Source organism: Temnothorax curvispinosus, unplaced genomic scaffold (genome assembly GCF_003070985.1).
Source record: "Temnothorax curvispinosus isolate PA1 unplaced genomic scaffold, ASM307098v1 QBEX01010211.1, whole genome shotgun sequence".
Classification (NCBI taxonomy): Eukaryota; Metazoa; Arthropoda; class Insecta; order Hymenoptera; family Formicidae; genus Temnothorax; species Temnothorax curvispinosus.
The window spans coordinates 85,278-104,810 of record NW_020219991.1 but is presented as its reverse complement, the minus strand read 5'-3'; the positions used below and the strand labels follow the sequence as shown (position 1 = coordinate 104,810).

At 39.9% G+C, this 19,533-nt stretch overlaps 2 protein-coding genes across 8 annotated transcripts in view; one reads left to right on the top strand and one right to left on the bottom strand.

Annotated features, from left to right (window-relative positions):
* Nucleotides 1–5,496, top strand: part of LOC112459900 (E3 ubiquitin-protein ligase RNF220) — a 39,333-nt gene extending 33,837 nt beyond the window's left edge. The window contains exons 4-5 of the mRNA XM_025024263.1: nucleotides 4,060–4,134; nucleotides 4,630–5,496. Coding sequence (XP_024880031.1) covers nucleotides 4,060–4,134; nucleotides 4,630–4,701 — 147 coding nt within the window. The 3' untranslated portion in view covers nucleotides 4,702–5,496. The remainder of the gene's footprint in view (nucleotides 1–4,059; nucleotides 4,135–4,629) is intronic.
* Nucleotides 5,497–12,652: 7,156 nt separating this feature from the next.
* Nucleotides 12,653–19,533, bottom strand: part of LOC112459901 (filamin-A) — a 49,232-nt gene continuing 42,351 nt past the window's right edge. For all 7 annotated transcript variants that reach the window (XM_025024264.1, XM_025024266.1, XM_025024265.1 and 4 more), the window contains 5 exons: nucleotides 18,386–19,444; nucleotides 16,076–16,269; nucleotides 14,532–14,973; nucleotides 13,703–13,906; nucleotides 12,653–13,285 (listed from right to left, as the gene is read on the bottom strand). In XM_025024264.1, the coding sequence (XP_024880032.1) occupies nucleotides 13,101–13,285; nucleotides 13,703–13,906; nucleotides 14,532–14,973; nucleotides 16,076–16,269; nucleotides 18,386–19,444 (2,084 nt within the window). In that variant the 3' untranslated portion in view covers nucleotides 12,653–13,100. The remainder of the gene's footprint in view (nucleotides 13,286–13,702; nucleotides 13,907–14,531; nucleotides 14,974–16,075; nucleotides 16,270–18,385; nucleotides 19,445–19,533) is intronic.

The following is a 19,533-nucleotide window of genomic DNA, read 5'->3' as shown; positions in this document are numbered from 1 at the left end:
TTGCCGATGACGAGGTCCACATAGTGCGCTTCGTAGTTTTCGGTGTCCAGGTGTAATAATACGTTGAATGCGATGTCTAGGTGTCCCAGGCTGCCGATGACCAAATGGTGTCCCAGGCTGCCAATGTCTAGATAGTGAGCTCTGTAGTTTTCGGTGTCTACGTGTATTAATATCTTGAATTCGATGTCTAGGTGTCCCAGGTTGCCGATGACGAGGTCCACATAGTGCGCTCCATAGTTGTCGGTGTCTATGTGTATTAATATCTTGAAATCTGAATGTAGGACACGTAGATATCGAATTCGAGGTATTAATACACGTAGACACTGAAAACTACGGAGCGCACTATGTGGACTTTGTCATCGGCAACGTGGGACACCTAGACATCGAATTCAACGTATTATTACACCTGGACACCGAAAACTATAGAGCGCACTATCTGGAACCCGTCATCGAATTCAAGCTTGATTCATAAGAATCGACTTAAAAATTCCCTAGCGGCAGAATTAAAATTATGTCATGACATAATAAAAATTCGCTGAATTAAAATTATGTCTAGACATAATAAAAATTGGTTGAATTAAAATTATGTCTTGACATAATAAAAATTGGATGAATTAAAATTATGTCTGACAAAAATAATTCCGCATTTTTATTATGTGTATACACATTTTAAAAAAAAAAAGGTAAAAGGAGGCGCTAAGTACACGCATAGTAGTGTATATGTATTATGTTGTTACCTCGAAAAAAACAAATTGGTAGTATTATACCTCCAAATAGCTTTACCCTGTACATACTGTTTATAAAATGCGTAATACTACAAAAAGGCGTGATATCCGTACAAAATTACCTTTTTAAAAAAAAAGGTGAAAAAAGGCGCCAAGTACACGCATAGTAGTGTATATGTAGTTATCTAAAAAAAAAAGAAAGTGGTAGTATTATACATCGAAAAAACCTAAGTAACAAGTGGTAGACGTAATCTTTATATCTCAAAAAATCTTGAAAAAATCTAAGCAGTAGTATCTTTATTTCCGAAAAATTATAACCCAAGTGATACACATCACAAAATTATGTTACCTTATCAAAAAGAAAAGTCGCGCTTCAAGTGATCTATTACAATTACAAAAAAGAAATGATATCTCTTTAAATTACAGCGCCAATTACAGAGAGAACATATATATTGCCTCAAAAAATAATTGTTGCACTACTTTGAAAAATTTTTACATTGTGTCAATTAGAAAAGTATGTATGATAACAATTTTATAAGATTAAAAAATATTATTTAAATTTAACAAGGGAATACAAGATATTTAAATACAAAGTTTACATGTGTATTTTTTAGTGGTCACAAAGAATTACAGAGGTACACAGTACAAAATAAAAATATTTTATTAAAATACATAAATTTTTCTTGTAAAATATTAAGTACGTAGCATGTAATATTCTTAGCGGATGAAATAAACGTGTTTATTCAACATTTTTTAATATTTTTTCATCATTTTTTCAACATTTTTTCAATATTTATACAGCAACATATTTATTTATACTGTTTACAGCTTCCTAACCTACTAGCAGTATCCTGTTAGTAGGTTAGGAAGCTATAAACAGTACTGGCATTTTACCCTTATATCTAAGTAGTGGCATATTCCCCCAAGAAGCAGTTTTATATTAAAATCAGCCTGTATGATACGATTGCCAGTAAAACGAATCGGCGACGTACTGAATACTTTTATCCTAACTAATATTAATAACCCTCAAAGGACTCCGTCGGGTCGTTTTCGTCCACCCGAAAAATACGATCCTGAATATCTTTTTTTATATTTTTTTGAGCCTGAAACTTATTTTTTATATTTATTACGGATTTTAAAAAAAATCACTTTTTTAATTTCTTTATGCTAATAACTAAAAAAAAACTATTAAAGAAAAAAATGTTTAGAAACCAACATTACAGCTTAAAAGAGGAAAGTTCAAAGAATATCTATGAATTTTGCGCAATTTTTTGAATGATATTTAATATTATTTATAAGTCGAAAGGCAAAAAGGACCCGACGGAATACTTTTAAGGTGCCAAAAAGCACGGACTCTTTTGAGGGTTAATAGAACGACAAGCTGATCGAGTTAAAAATAGTGTAATGCTTGAAGAATATCTTATATAAAACACTATATATAAAGAAAATTCTAAAAAGCACGTTGTCATACTTGTCATACTGTACTTACCCCATAAAAATTATAATACTGACAGAAAGTAAGTAAAACTTGGACAAAACGTCAGATATAATATTTTTAACAATTTTTACAGTATTTACAACAACGCTCCTAGTCGTAGCTTTGTTAAACATAACGAGTGGCATATTGCCCCTAGTTACCCTATTCTATGTATAAGTAAGAACGTTTTTTTTTCTGTGTATATTTGAATTTCGAGGTAAATTCAAGGTATAAAAGTAAACGTGATTTTTTACAAATAATATTTTATTAATATTAAACTAGCAAGTAATCGAAAATGCACGTACATTAATTCCTAAATTTTTTAAATAAAGAATCGAAATTAAGCTAAAAAGTACTGCATGGAATTGAAGTTTTATTGAAATTTCACAGAACAATTTATTGTTTGAATAAAACAGTTCACAAAATAAATGAAACGATCGTAATAATAAAAATTAGGTTTTGCTCTCTAACGATTATTTAACGTAAAAAACTGAACCGATTAACTTTTGAACGCTAATACGGCATATGATTGTAATTGAGTCACTGTAATTAGTTCATCTTGTATCATATATATAGATAACTTGCTGATTTTAATATTGTGAAAAATCAAATTGAACATGCGAAAAATAAGCCGGAAAAACGGCGCGCGCTTTATATCGTATTTTATATATTATTACGTTCTTGTAATATTACATTATACATATTATTTCATCGCGTTTCGTTCGCGATCTGAAAACGCATGTTTCGCAACTCGTAAATAATTGCGTACGACATATATAAAATGCGCGTAAAATTCGACCGCGTTCCTCCCATCGGCGATAGCTTGAAATATTTAAATGGCCGAAATAAATTATTCCCTAACGCGCCGCCTGTATATGAATTAACGAAGTAGCGAAGGAGCATTACGTTATAATATCACTTCTCAGTGTTTCCATCGTCGGCGCGATATTACCTGTCCTCCGACTTCGCCGCACTTTGTTATAGGTCCGCGATCAACGCGGAATAACTCTCGCCGCGCGAGATAAGACGGACGCGATCTCGCTCGTAACGTGCAATGGTGGCAGTAAAACGCTAAATGTGTATCGGATCCCGCGGTCGTTATCGGCTCGGGGATAAACGGCGGGCGTATTTGCCGATCCTGGGAGGAATGCCGCTTACGTAAAGGCCGCGAGTATAACGATCGCTTTAATTCATCTCGTGGAAAAACCGCTGGGAGAGTGAACGGTCGCTGGAGAAACTGCCGGATCCGACTCCCGATCTCGCGATCGTTAAATCTATCTCGCGTTATCTCGGCCGCGCTGTACCCCCCGCTTTGCATTAATCTAATGAGAAATTAAGATGTGGCTTCACATAATCATTATATTACGATTTATCATCTTGTTTTTCTTTATTCATTTTTGTATAAGTTTTTTTTATCAACGTTTGACTTATTTTCAATTTGTTTTCCACTTATTTTACGTCAATGTATTGTGTCTTTAAATTCAATCTCTTATCTATCACTTCTGTTTAATTAATGTAATGGCTGAGAAGATTCAGTGTAGTCGAAACGTATACCAATTTATTTTTGTATATATTAAATTAATTATTTAACAATTATCGTTGCTTGTTTATTGGTCTTTTTCATTTAGTATTAAGCTTTTCCCTTTTTGCTTTCGATACGCGCGACTCATCTCAGAAGTTTCAAGAGCAATTATGTCACCGTACGCTTGCTGATTAGTTAAATTAGCAGTATGATAAGCCTTTGTACGCAGTTACAATATTTTTTATATTAACGCATGTAAGAAATTGGAGGTATCGTGGCGTGAGCGAGTTCGCCAATTATTTTATTTACCGAACGCGCGGATTTTCCATTTCCAGGAACAATATAAAAAGCCGGTCACTTCGGTTTGTTGCTGGCACGTACACTGCGAGCAATGCTGGCTGCACACGCTGGTGAGTGTTAATTGTTGATAGCAGCTAGTACGCTTCCAAACTGCCTAGTTATTTTTCAGACAAACACATTTTAAATAATTCAATTAAACTCTTTAAACTTATAACTCAGACGTAACATGCAACTCACAAAATATAGCTTATTTCTGTAAATATATATTAATACTTATAAGTAACCATAATTGCCAGATCGACATCTGAATTTAATTTTCTTTTGCATAAAACTACAGCATTAATTTGATCACCGATGAGTATATATTTATCGAAATTTGTCGAAAGTCGCCTCTATTCAAAACTATTATCAGTTGTTCTCTACCCAGACAGCACCGTGTCGAAAATCGAGTTATAAAACGTCTTAAAGATGTCTCAAAGATGTCCCGATTTTGGATACGCTTGCTGTCTGGGCTATTCTTCTGACTGTTCTCGAGTTCTGTCCAATGATCACTTTTGGTCTCGAAGCCTGTTGAGAGAAAACGAGGTTTCTTGCCGCTGTTACAGGGTGCGAAGAAGCTTTGTCCACAATGCAACATGATAACGTCACCGTCCGATCTGCGGCGCATCTACATGTGAACGAGCCGACTCGACGTCCCTCGGGAGTCCGGCGTTCTCCCCCCAGCCAACCCCCGGAAATTCCGGATCGGGCGAGCAGCGTTATCAACGAGCGTTCGACCTCCTGTAAATACTTGTATATTTCTCTGCGTTACGTAAATTAACTCCCTAGTATGTACGTTTATGCATCTTAGAGCTAGTAAATTAACTTCGTTAGTTCTTAACGATCGCCAACCGAGCGTCCACTCCAGAATTACCGACGCAGTTTTGCGCGTCCATTAACGATCGCGGTCGACATAATTCGTCTACACTTACAAACTCGCCGTCCCTTCCGAAAACTGTCAACTTTTCCATGATCTCGCCGCACCATTCCGCTATTCCGGACTTGTTATTGAAATCGCAATGTTATTGCAATACTAATTGGACGAGTATATCGATTCGAGTTCTCGATGATTTTTTTACAGCTTCGTTAAAAAAATGTATGTTCTGTTTTGACGAAATGAATCTTTCAACTTTAATTTTTTTGATACTTAATTGTATATTTTTGCGACAAATGACTTTGTCGCAATTTTTACAATCGAAATGTTTATACAGACATCTGAAATAATTTTTTATTATTGAACAATCATCATATATATTATAAATGTACACTTCTAATGAACGTGTCGCAGGTATTTCGTGAAATTAGTTTTCTTTTTTTGTAAAATTTCTAGAGAATCCAGAAAAAACCGGGATATTTGTAGAACGAATAAAAATTACACAATCTTACTAATCTTTTTGCAAAATCCTAGATTCTGTTAGTAAAATTGTGAGTTGAAATTTGTATTAATTTATATTTATAAATATGTTAGATATTATATATATATATATATATATATATATATATATATATATATTTATAGTTATATTTTATATTTATATTTTTTATTTTTATTTATTCCATTATTTCCAAATATCCAGGCTTTTTATGGATTCCCTAGAAATTTTGCAAAAAAAAAAAAAAACGAATTACGCGAAATCCCTGCGACATATACACCTGGCTTAAACGTATAACAGAGGATCGTTTGTTAAACACGCGACAAAACTGCGAGACGCATCCACGACGTCGTCGGTCCGCGTCGACGAGGGTCGCATCGTACAGTATCTTCGTTTCACAAACGACGAATTAAAGAATCTTAAGATTACGCGAAAGGACGACGCGAGAGAAAGCCGATTGGCTGTGTGAGTCTCTGTTTCTTTTCGACACGAATTATTTGTACGGGATCTATGGGTCACGAGTTATAGCGAGGTTTTTCTTCGAACTGCTGCGTTTTCCAATGATCGGCTTTCGACGCGCTCGTCGTATAATTATCAGATCACTTTTAGATCATCGCCAAATCAGTCTCTCGCGATGCACCAGCGCGAGCTAATGTAAATACACTAAACGGATCAAGAAGAGAAGTAAGTCCCCCGATCGCTGTTCTGTAATCGAAATAAAACGATCATGGAATGTACATTTGTGTGTGCCTGCGTTGTCACGATTTATTTTTTTCTCCCCGGCCAAATCGACGAGATTCAGATATTTTCGTCGGAGAAGAAGATACAGCAGGTACGTATTGATATTTATTATCGTTTCTCGGTTGCTATTCAACATTCAAACAATTTGATGATTTTTCCATTTTGTAAACTGAGAAAACAGTCGAGAAATGTTAAGATGCATCGCGAGAATACTATTATTTCCTACATCATTTCTTCTTGTCACGAAAAATTGCAAACATTAATATACTGCCGGGAGAATTATTGATATTTCAGACTAATTAGACAAATATAATTGAGTTTAGTTTTTTAATAATAAGTTATAAAATCGTAGACAAATTAAAGTCACTAAAATTGATGCAGAAAGTAATACAAATGTATGAGAATAATACAAAACTATCGTGCAGATCTACAATGAAGTTCTCCTTTGGGACACGGTAGCATTTTTTTAAGAGCGCCTTTTAAATAAGCAAATCTTTCAAGCAAGAGTCAAGTACGGTAATAATAATAATTTGACGAATTTAATCTCCTTAGTGTGAATCCGAATAAAATTCAGTCGATGCGCGCGCACAAGAGAGAGAGAGAGAGAGAGAGAGAGAGAGAGAATAGCTAAAAAAAAAGACACTACTATGTTCGAGTTTTATAAATGTCTAACGTTTAATTTCCGTTTTTTATCTCTGCGCTATAACGTACTCGCTTCGAAGGAGCTCTGATTAAAGCCGCAACGGAAGCGAGAGCGACGGGTAGAGGTCACCGGGGAGATCGAAGAGGTCACCGCGGTGGCGGGTCTCGGAGGAAAAAGGGTCACGCAAAATGGCGCATTGGGGTTTACGAGTAATAGGCAAGGGCGGGCGCAGGTAACGGAGACGGAAGTAGAGGTGGCGAAGACGGAAGTGGAGGAGGTGGTGGCGGTGAAAGTGCCGGCGAAGGTGGAGCCCGGATCCGTATGGATCCGTCCATCCCGGGCGGATTTTCCGAGAGGGAGGGAAAGAGTTCGCAGTTCGCTGGGGATGCAGGCGGGGGATGTACCTTGAGGTGCAAGAGCGACGAAGTCGCGTGGCAAGATGGTGGACTCGGTATGCGGAACTCTTGCGCGAGGGAAAAGAGTGTGTGTCTATGGAGTCCTCACCTACTTCGTTCAAGATGGCTATATACCTATAACACATTAAATAAATGACAATGTTGTAATCGAGGGAGAAAGTGGACGAAGGGAACGCGTCGTTCCTACTGTTTACAAGCTATCGACTCTGGAGCTTGATCGGTGGTCACGTGGACGTTACAACCATTAGGAAATCAAACCGTCATTTTTATTAAAATATTATAAAGACTGCAGTTTCTACCGATCTTTCCGAAAATGTTAGATGAGCATAATTTTGAAAAACGACAGAACGATATACAGAAGAGAAATTAATTAATAAAAATCTGCGAATGGGAGTTCGTCTGTGTTATTTATAGTTGTAGGGTCGTTAGCGTTGCTTGACCATCTCTTCTAGTCGAATCGCGCGGACACACGTTGGCAGCCCAGCATTTAGGGTTGATACGCACGCGGAAGTCCAGCACCACGCGTTATCCATCGTGCATAGCCATCATTGTTTACAAAACAATCCTATAAGGCCATTTGCTATAAAGCCCAATCCCTTGCCGCGCGCCTTAATAACGTTCTTCAGCCTCATTCCAATTCTTGCTCCAGTTCTATCGTTATTTATGCAAGATTAATCTAATTTTTCGTCCTATTCGATTTGCTATTTCGATGCGATCGCTATTACGTTTCCTATTTAACACTTTTATCAGCCACTCCCAGTTACCTCCACATATACCTATCTATCTACGAGCGCGTTCTGGAGAAAGTAAACTGCAGAAACCCGGCTGGCTAGTGCGGATTCACCATCATCGGTAAGAGGCAGTCGATGAAGGAAAATGTCGGGGCCGCTCTCCGAGGTGGAGGTAAACGGTGGTGGTGGGAACGGAAAAATGGGAAAGAAAGAGAGACAGAGAGAGAGAGAGAGAGAGAGGAGCATGATTGTGGAAAAGGTTTTCCTGGAAACCCGGGCCGGGCGACATACCTCCCGCGAAAGGTGGGCTCGTAGGTGGAGGCGATGAAAGCTCCGCCTCTCCCTCCATCGCGTCCGCGACGCATTTTCCTACTTACGCGCGAGTTCACGCGCGCGAGAAGCTCGCGCCCCGAAGCTCGTCCGCCCGCACTGCCCGCAGTCAATCCCGCGGAACGCTGCGAAAGACGTCTCTGCCCTTCTCCCCCTTCCTGTTTCCCCCCTCTCCCCCTTCCGAGTCATTGAACTCTATTCCATTCTGCTGCATAGAAATGAAAACGCTCGACAGCGTTAGCGTCGAATTGTCGGCGATACTTTGTTGTGGATGGCGGAGGGTAATGTTGTAGATATAGACCCATGGGAGAAGCGCGGAGATAAAACGTAGGCGATCTTAATAGCGGCGGATAAGGGACGCATGCAAAACGCAGACAATAAGCTTTGAAAGATGTTTTAGAAAGAGAAATTGGCGTTTTAAATTTCTTATATATAGCGATATCTATTGGAGATTTATATATTTTTTGACGTCGCGATGAGAAATTTATAGATTTATTATTATATTTGGATATGTTGTGTGATGCTGCGAATTCTTATTCATTTCAATAATATCAAGCAGAGTTGTATTAAAATTAAATATATTCTTTTTCGATTTTCTTAAATGATACTTTTATAGTCTTCTAACGTCGCGTCGCTCAATAATTCAGATTTTGTTATAGAGAATAGACTCTTGAATTAATTAAGGGATACAATAGAAGAAGAATAGTTTCTTATGATTTCATTCTTTGAAAGGGTTCATGCCACTTGCGCAACGGAATATCTATTGTCGATTGGCAAACGAATCTAGATACATCATACGGCGTTATTTATTTGACGCATATTAATATAATTTTAAAGTTATCATCTATTTTTTGATAACCGCAGTTTGTGATAGCGAAAATTCACAATGACAATTACATAATTGAGTCTTTTGACGAAACGGTTGGGCAAATTGCCAGTTAGACTTTAGCAATATTTCAAAAGCAAACGTCTTTCACAATTTAGCTGATCGCTGAATTATGATCGACGATTGTAACGATGGACCAGTGGCCAAAGAGACGACACCCCGGCTCCAGATTCCAAGGCCACACGCGGCCGCACGTGGCGGCCGCTCGCGAGCGTCTGGCACGATCCGCGGGTTCCGTCGGTCCCGGCGGAGGCTGTACGCCGTCGCGCGGCGGGGGCGTGTTTCTCGCTCGGCGAACCCCGCGAGTGGAAGGGATGATGGGGCTTCGCACACGGCGCAAGTCGGCCACCGGTCCTCGACGCCTGCGGACTCGATTCGCACCGCGCGTCGCCGCCCCTTTTCGCCGAAGGGGGGGACAGGCCGCGTCTGAGAGGTCCTCCCGTTCCCCGCCGCTCGTCCCCTCGTCCTGCGGCACCTTCGCGGGCGTCGCCGCGAAAGCCAGGGAGAGAGAGGACCAGGTGCGCAATCCTCGCGGCCGTCTTCCACGCGTCGTTTCTTCTCGTCGCCCCCTCACCCTCCCTCCAGCCCCCCTCAACATCGCTCTCCCTTCCAATCGCACTCTGCTTTTTTGAGCCGCTCTCTGCATCTTCGTCTGCGAATTTCTCTCTCTCCCGAGAGAGAGAAAGAGAGAGCAAGAACACGCGCACGCAAATTGAGAGCGAGAAAGGTGCGGCGGACCGAATATTTTCACACGCGCTTCGTGAAGGTTTGCCAAATTCGATTTCTGCTTGTGTAAGATTAATTGGAGTCGATAAGGGACGGCGAGTGGTGAGACGATAACCACGTGCACCTACGAGTTAACAGCCAAAAAAGTATATGCTGGTTAAATTGTTAATAATAAAAAAAGAGATCAGATATCAAGAATTAAATCGTTTACATGAATCTTGCTCCAATCTTTTCAATGCTTAAAAGATTAATAATTGTCATAACGATATAGTTATGTTTGTAAATGTTACATTACAAAAATTCGTAATTTTCATAATCAATTTTTGCTATTAAATTCAAACCCAGATAGCACAGCTGATCTTTATGAATTCAAAAAGATCTGAATCTGATCTTTATGAATTCATAAAGATCAACTGTGCTATCTGGGAAGCTATGACAGTGATACAAAGCTTTTAAAAAATGTTATACCATAATTACCTAGCAAGGAAAAATATTCGTATTTAAAATTTTAATGTTTTTATAGATGAAAAAACATGTATGAAATGTTTCTAATAAATAAATATTAAAGTATTTATGAGACAAGTCTTAGAATCTGCTCTTAAGCGTTGTTACGGTCGTTATGAGCACCCTGTATACATACATATACATATATATATATACTTATATATATATATATTATGTCTAAAAATAAAATTATATCTAAATGAAAATTCGTTTATATTAATATCGATAACAGTTGGAAAAATCGTTTTTGTTCCCCATTTAGATAAATGAAAGAATTTCGTGATTTGCGTAATAATTTATTAAATAAAGTTACGTCAAAATTTTATATTTACTTCAAAAAAGTGATCGCACTATTTTACATTGTTCTTTTGCGATTAATTGTCTTAAAAATAACCGCGCGATAGTAGAAATTTAATCATTTATATCGAGGCTCGAACAAGCTTCATATCGAGATTGCACGCGAGATCTGAAATAATATTTCATTGATCAAGATAGATAAGAAAGGTGTGCACAATTACTTATCGATGGAAATATCGCGGGTAAGTAACAAATTAATGTTGTGAATACGACGTGCAGCTGTAGCTTTATTATTCATGATCTACAATCTACAAATACGATACGAGACGACAAGTTACCTGGTGTGGTGAACTTCCTGTTGTATGCAAATGCATTTGGCAGGAGCTGCCGCGAATGCTCCGGCAATTAATTTTCGAAATAATCGCCGACAATTACATCAGCTGTCATCGCACTTGCAAACGAAAAGGCTGCTTTTTTATTTTTTATTTTTTTTTTTAAATACGTGATATAAGTTATTCACTGGAAACACGACTATTAAGTTGGCAATTATATTTATCTGGCCATGGTTATTTCGTCTTGTTATCTTGACGCGCGATCTATTCATAAGAAACAAAGGCAAAAAGCAAAAAGTGCAAAGTGGGCTTAAATGCATGAGAAAGAGTTGAAATAATGTAATATTAATGAGAAACGGTACTGTGCGACGTAACATCAAGAACGACCTACTGATGACGACGATGATAAAAATGTTTGACGACGATATCTTAAATAATATTATCATACTTCTTTCTCCAATTATTTTTCGTCATCAAAATTGTTTTCTCTTTATATCTCGTAACTTTCGAAAGTTATATTGAACTAAACAATATAAATCACAAAGTTGAATTGGCGCAACTAGCTCTTGCTTTTCTAATAAAACTGCTTTTCTAATTTTTTCTATTAGCTACTGCGCAATTAATAAAGTGAAATTGCATTCTCTTTTTGAAAATAAACTTTGAAAAAATCAACTTGAATTATCTATAAACTTTTTCAAATTTTTGTTTTTTGCTTCTGAAATATGTTTCCTATCTACTCCGAAATGTATTCTTTCTCTCAATCTCTCCTTCAATTATTCAAACAATAACATATGCATTGCACGCTTATTATCACGTAGACAAGAAACATGCTTCGGTTCCTCATAAGGATAAGATGGTAAACGAAAAGTCCATATAATAAATATATTATTTATTTAATTTCTATATTATTATTATTATTATAATCAGTTGCAATATATTTAATCTATATTTACAAAGAAATGACCGAAACTGTCTCTCGTCGATTTTGAAGGGCTTTGGACGTATTTTAGAACAGCTAAAAATAAGAGACAATATCTTTTATATATGCTTTTTCGTACATTTTAGACATTGAAACAACTCTTCGAAGTTATATTTCTTAATTTCAATCGAATATTAATTGAAATTGTACAATATATGAAAAAATTTTTCTAGAAAAAATATATTTTACGTATTTCGTAATATGTATTTAGATATTTTGAACATATATTTCTTAATATACCTTCCGCTGCATTATTATTGCAATTGAGATCGAACCATTGAGTACTATTGTTTTAACCTTCAAACATGTAAAAAAACATATATAAAAATATAGGTTTCTTTTATTTTTATGCTGTTTTATGATATATCCAAAGCCCATCTCAAAATCGATGAGGGACAGTTCCGACTATTTCCCTGCTCAATAACCGATAATATGTAACATAATGTAATCAGAATCTGACTTGAGTGAGACATGACAGCGTCTTTATCTGTGTCTTTGTGTACGATACTGCATGTACATGTGTGATTCTGTCGAATATATCTCTGTAAATGTACTTACATCGAATCAAAGGCACAATTGGTATTTTTGAACAAACAGCAAGTAATTGACCTACGTATTCCTCTGTATCGTGTATTTTAATCTCTCGTCACTTCTAATCGCGACTGTATAATCTTTTAGATTTAACAAAAATCATCAATTCTAAGATGTTCAAATTGTCTCCAGGACTTTGGAAGAATGAGTGAATGGAACTATGTCGACGAGAAGTGACATCGCAATTTTATCGTCAGTGTCATAGTTGTCTTCTTTATACGACTGCTATTCTAGAAATCGAGATAACGTGCGTCGTTTCGACGTAGGCCGGATCGTTTTTAGATATATTTTTCGCCAACGGTTAATATCGAGTGAGTTTACTGCTCGAAAATCTAGATTGGCACTTAATTCGTTTCTATATTCGGCGAAATTGGATGTAAACCTTAAGGACCCGTGTAGTTTACAACGAAACGACGCATGGCTCTATTTTATTGACCGTCGTGGCGATGTCAGACGCGTTGCGGGTCTAGTCTGGATGCTGGTTCGGCTTAAACTTCAACTTTGTAGGGTGAACCTGGAATGTGATCGTCGCCCCATTTGACGATCACGATATACTCGCCCCGTTCGCGCACTAGGTAACTCACGTTGTAATTGTTGCGGCCCGCGTGCTTCACGTAGACTTCGTCGCACGGCCCTTTGGGCCCGTATACGCCCACATAAAGAATATTGTTACCTGCAATTACGGTATTGATCAGCAATTTAGATTTACAACAATATCGAAATATTATAGACAGTACAATGTAATCGGCAGACTATCTTAGTTGCTCAGTTGCAGAAGGAAGATTTTTAATCCTAGCTCGCCACATTCCGGTCCAGAATAGACCGTTGAATGTTTTTTTGTTTTCTTTTTTTTATAATAAGTTCAATTTAAACCTTAAATCATTTTCTTGACCTGATATTATCACAAACATCCTATTCAGATTCTGTATTTCTATTCCTATATTACAAGCTTAAAAATATTAGGTAATTAAGCTGAAAATGACAATGCGACAAAGTCGAGCAGTCTCACGGACCGAAGTGTGGCGAATTAAAGACTCGAAAATAAGTGTGACTAGTTAGGATTTAAAGGATTGTGATAGCAATCACATACCGGCATCCCCCGCGTTCACAGTGAATTGATTTTGCTTTCCTAGGTAAGCTTTCTTGAGACCCATGCCTTTACTCGTCACCTTGCCCGCGTCAGACTTGAACAATGGCAATACTGGTCCAGTCTGCTTGCTTTTCGATATCTTTTGCACGGTCTCGACGACGATTGAGCTTGTCTCTTGTGCACCTCTCTCCGCCAAATCCGCGCCTAGAATAGACAGTATATACTTTCTCCAATGTCGTTTTCTGTTAAAATAACTTATAAATTATTGTAATTATTAGATTAATGTTAGAATAATTTATAAATCATGTATATACATTAAGGTTCCTGGCCTCTTTCCCGACATCTCGTGAGATGTGACGTCAGAAGCGAAAAATGTTGAGAATTGACACGTTGAGAATTCTTGCATGGCATTTCCAAATAAAAAGGTATTTGCATAAAATAACACTTCAGATCACTTCAGCACACTTCAAAAATACTCCGTGTTTAGGTTAGGTCTACCCCTTTCCTTTGAGTTAATAAAAAGCCGTAAAATGAATGTAATAACGAATCCTTGTCATATATATGCTTCTGCGCATAAGCCCGCATCGTATCACATTTCTTTTAGGGATATGTTGAGATGTTTAATAACTGTCAAGGGAAAGGGATTTCAACTCGGAGTATTTTTGAAATGTGCTAAAGTGATCTGTAGTGTTATTTTAAGTAAATATCTTTTTATTTGGAAATACCATGCAAGAATTTTCAACGTGTCATTTCTCGCTTCTGACGTCATATTCCAACATGGCCGCGACAAGTACCCAGAAGCCTTAAATATGTTATAAAGAATACCCACCTGTACAAGAAACCTTGTATGGTGAACCCACGATGTGATAGCCGTTGTACTTGATGCTGATATAGTAATCGCCTGGTACCAAAGGTGTGTATCTGACCTTGTAGCCCTCTTCGACCTCGGTGCAATCCATGGCGACCTTGCTGGGTCCATCTACAGTGACTCCCAACGCTCCGCTACCGGCGTTGCACGTGTCGATGATGAAGTCTGTCTTCTGACCGGTCTTGATCTCCTTCAGGCCGTTGCCGTAGGCGTGCAACGCTGCCGGGTCGGCGTCCACTTTCCCAACTTTGACGCGATACGGACTGCCTGGTATGTGCACCCCGTTGAATTTGATGTGGATCAGGTGGATGCCGTTGTCCGTCGGCATGAACCTCACCGAATACGTGTCTCCATCGATATTCTGAATGAAGCAATCGTCCTGGATGCCGCTCGGAGACACGATCTAAAAGAATAACGGATAGATTAGTATACGACTCGGCAAATCAGCTCTTATTAGAAATCTCTCAGCTAAAGTATCTGATGGCATCATATTGCCTTAAAAAGTATAAAGATAAGAATATTGAATTTTAAGTTTCTGGGGGAATTATTTTGTCATTATAAAAAGAGAGGTGTAATTTTATACCAGGTCCTTTTTTTCTTCTTAATATCTAAGAAGTATATTTTCCTTTCTCAACTTGCGCTTTCTTTCTTTTTAATAGGTATTCACCGATGGTGAATACCAGAAATATATTTTTGGCAATTATGCATGTTAGTTACGACCTCATAAATTTCAACGACCTTGACATATATTGTCAAGAACCTCGTTTTGCCTTGTAAACAGGGGATGGGGTGGGGTGGATCTCGTTTCACGTGAAAAATTAGAAACACATGTGGAATCTTTTCATATTAAAAATAATCGCTATATATTTTGAATAAAATAACGAGCGACGGCTTTTGAAAACCTTTTGAAAGCTACTCAGGGTCGTGTCCTTGACAATATATGTCATTATGTCAAGGTCATTGATATCGGTGAAGTCATAACTAACATGCATAATTACCATATTTTCTTTTCTTTTTTTCTGTAAGTTTTATGCTGTTCATAAATGTGAAGTTTCCTCTCGATATTGCATAATTTCAAATTAAGAATTTTACGATACTTGGCGTCTGAAGGATAAATACTACATGGTATCACACAACTTAGTGTTTTTTAAGTGGAATCGTCGAGCCGTAAAGAGCCGAGATTGAAGGAAATAAAACATCGCGACTGTCAAGCGAGCGCGACCACTAAGAGGAGCCGTTACGAGGATGACGGAGATGCTACCACTTTGTGTCGAAATCCTCCATGACTCATCTAGCTATGTGCATATGGCGAACAGTAAAAATACGTTCGCGGTCCCACCTACGCGGTCTGTTGCGACGACGGCGTTTCACACGCGCGCGAGTTATTTACGGCGCTCCTCCTCTCTTTCGCAAGGAGATGTGTCGCGGTGTGAGTTGGACTCGCGAGAATGTTACAGCCCCTCCGAGTCTTTGCGCTACCGACAAGGGAAAGGGCAGCTTTATACCTTCGCGTCCAGTTCACCCTTGGCGCCGTTCTTGCGCACCAGGAAGGTGCACGGCTTGTCAGGCTGCACTCCGCTCTCGGGGAATTGCGCGACCTCGAGTTTGTGCGCGTCGCCCATCGCCGGCGAGATGTAGACCTTATGCGGCGAGTCCGGGATGTGTTGATCGTTGAACTTGATTCCCACCCTGTATTCGCCTGGAAAGTAAGCACGACGATACGTAAATAAGTGAATTAAATAATGTAGACTTGCTCATCGCTTGTATGGAGGTTTTTTTTTTAATAATAAAATTGTGATTTCTAACGTTTATCGAGAAAAGAAAAAATATATTAAATATATTTTCTCGAAAAAAAAATCGATCTTTTTTCATAAAGATTATTCAAATAAAAATTATAACTTTTAAATGAAATAATAATCTTTGGGACAAAATAGTTTACAGCATATAATATAATTTCTAAAAAACTGAGATATGTATACCTATTAGGATATATGTTGTAGATTGTTATTTCACAATTAATATTTACATGGCTCGAAAATATTTACAGGATAGCTATATCGCGCGTTTTCTGCTTAACGGATCAGTAGGAAAGTTCGCGAGGATATCCGCCCAAGGATCGAACTAACCATCGCCTTCCTGAGATTCCTGCGGCTCGTTTCCGGTCAGGACGATCTGCGTAGTGGCTGTGAAGGTAGCCATCGACCCTTATACGACACGAGTTTCGCCGGAAGTGAAAGTCCAACGTTAAAGAAACGGGAGGAGCTTTTTGAGCGAGATGAACAAGAAGGAAATCGGGGGAAGTAGCTAGGAAGGATCCGGATCGAGAAGGGGGAAACGGGAAGCGTGAGAGGACTGAGGAAAAAAAAAAAAGAGCAAAGAGGAAGTAAAAGGGTGGAGAGAAGAGAGGAAAGAGACGGAACGATCGCAGCTGTAACCGAAGGTTGGTCGCGTACCACTACTTTTCCTCGGGTCGATCCTGATCTCGATTCGTCGGCGAGCTTTCTCCCCCCCCCCCCCTCGTTCACTTCACCGCATCCCCGCGTTTCTGTTTTGCTCGCGCCCCCATGCCCTCGTCGATCATCCCCACCGTGTCCGCAGTCCGCTCCCACGGGGCCCAAATATAACCATCGCGTGCTAATCCGCGTCCAGCCGCGAGTAGCCAACTGCGGGGCCAAAATATGGATCCACCTTAACAAATATAGACGGCGATATTTCGGGAATCGAAGAGAGAGAGAGAGAGAGAGGGGGGGGGCGAGAGAGCTGGACGATCAACAGGGCAGAAAAGAGGGGTGGACGGATGGGTGACGACGGATCAACGAGCAGTTGAGCCGGATTCATTAACACTTTGTGAATAATCGATGTTGAGCTACGTTCGCGGCTACGGTGCGCACGTAAACTCAATCGTGCGTGAATATGTGACAGATCATCAATGGAGCTGTTTCAATGCTTACTTAAAGGAATTTAAATTTTTGAAAACTTCCAAACGCAGAGTCCATTGCATTAATCTAGTCTATCAAGTCACTTATAGTATACTGTGCTTATGGTACATAAAAGAATAAATTATATTTGAAACAAAAGAAGATATTTCTTTTCCTTCAATTATTATATGTACTATCGGTTATTTTTAAGGAAAAAGATAGTTAAAGAGAGTATCGAGTCTCATAGAAAATTTCAGAGATAGATTTAGTAGACTCGGTAGCATGCTGTTTTCATCGAGATCATAGAATTGTCGAATGTGGAGTGACGTTTCGCTTTATCTAGGAGGCATTCAAGTATTTAACTGCGCGATCAAATTCGCGCGTATTAAACCCAATGCGCGTCCACGTCACGGGTGATTTAGCACGCGCGGATATCGCCGGCGATCCATAAAATTTGTGCGGATAATTTTGGAACGCTCGTGAGTCACTCGGGCGACACTACGCAATCGATTATGCGTGGCGAGTAATCCATCGCGGCACAAAGTACGCGTAAACAGTCCGTCGTTTAACAGGATTGATTTAGCAAACAAATCTTAGGGACTGGCATTAGTATCTTCTCGAGGCGCAAATCGTCTTTGCATCAGTCAAACAAGAATTATACGGCGCAAGCAGAATCGATGTTGGCAAATGTCCATCTTGCCGGTATATTGTAAACTTTATGGACACCTGAAATGACGGATTAGTAATTTCTACAATGTTGCAGTTCAGAATTAGCTCTCGGATACGTGTTAACTCTTACGCGCGTGCGATGACTTTAGTTGCGCTTTTCATAGAATTTTGCAATGGCCAAAACATCCGCGTCGAGACCATAAACAAGGAAACATACTCATGACTTACCGGGTTCGTTAACGACGTAGATGACGTAACAACTGCCGTCCTTGCGATCCTTGAAATCTATCTGCGCCTTGCTGGGTCCCTCGACAGAGACGGCGAGAGTGCCCGCGCCCGCCTCCCTGGTCCAGATGTTGAACTCGCAGGGCTCGCCTTGCTCTCCCCTCTCCAGGCCGGATCCACCAGCGTGAACCCTATGGGCACCGCCGTCCCTGAGCGGGCCCACCGTGAACTGGAAAGGTGAGCCGGGGATGTGCATGGACTTGTAACGTACAGACACCGTGTGCACGCCCAGCTCCTTAGGCACGAACGCCACCGCGTAGATGCCGTCCTCGGCCTCCTTGATCTCGGCGTCCTCGGTGACGCCGCCGGGTGACGTGACGGTGGCGGCGAGGTCGAAGGACGTGATACTGGGTATCTTGAAGGTCAGCTTGCACTGGCTACCGACCTCGGTGATCGGCACGGCCTCCCGTTGCCTCTGGATCTTCTCCCTTTGTCGGTTGCTGCCTTCTCCGCTGACCTTGACGGTGAACGGCGAGCCCTCGACGTGGTGGTCCGCGAACTTGAGATTCATGATGTAGTAGCCGGGCTCGGTGGGCTTGTAGGAGATGTTTAGGGTGCCGTCCTCATTGTCCTTGCACTGGATCTCGGCCTTGCTCGGGCCCTCCATCGAGAGGGAGAGACCACCGAAGCCGGCGTTCCTCGTGTCGATCGAGAAGTTGTTCTCCACGTGAGTCTTGCCCTCCTTCAGACCGGGACCGGAGACTTTGACCTTCTTCGCGTCACCAACCTCGCGGTCCTTCACGTCGATCTTGAAGGGGGAATTCGGTATGTGCTTGCCCATTCTCTTCACGCCCACGGTGTGCTCGCCCGCTTCGCGCGGCGTAAACGACACGCACATGTTGCCGCTGCCCGGCATCTTCTTCAGGAAACACGGCTCCTCTAGGCCGCTGGGTGCCGTAATGGACGCATTTAGGGACTTGATGTCGGCGTCGGATACCTTACCCGGCAGCTGCACTTCGCTGGAAGAACCTACGGAGATCTGATTCCTCTTGCGGCCCTCGCCTAGAAATGACGACGTTTAATATTCTTCATTATAAAAAAAACGAGATACTTGGAGTAACATGTATTAAAAATTGAGTTCTCATTGTCAA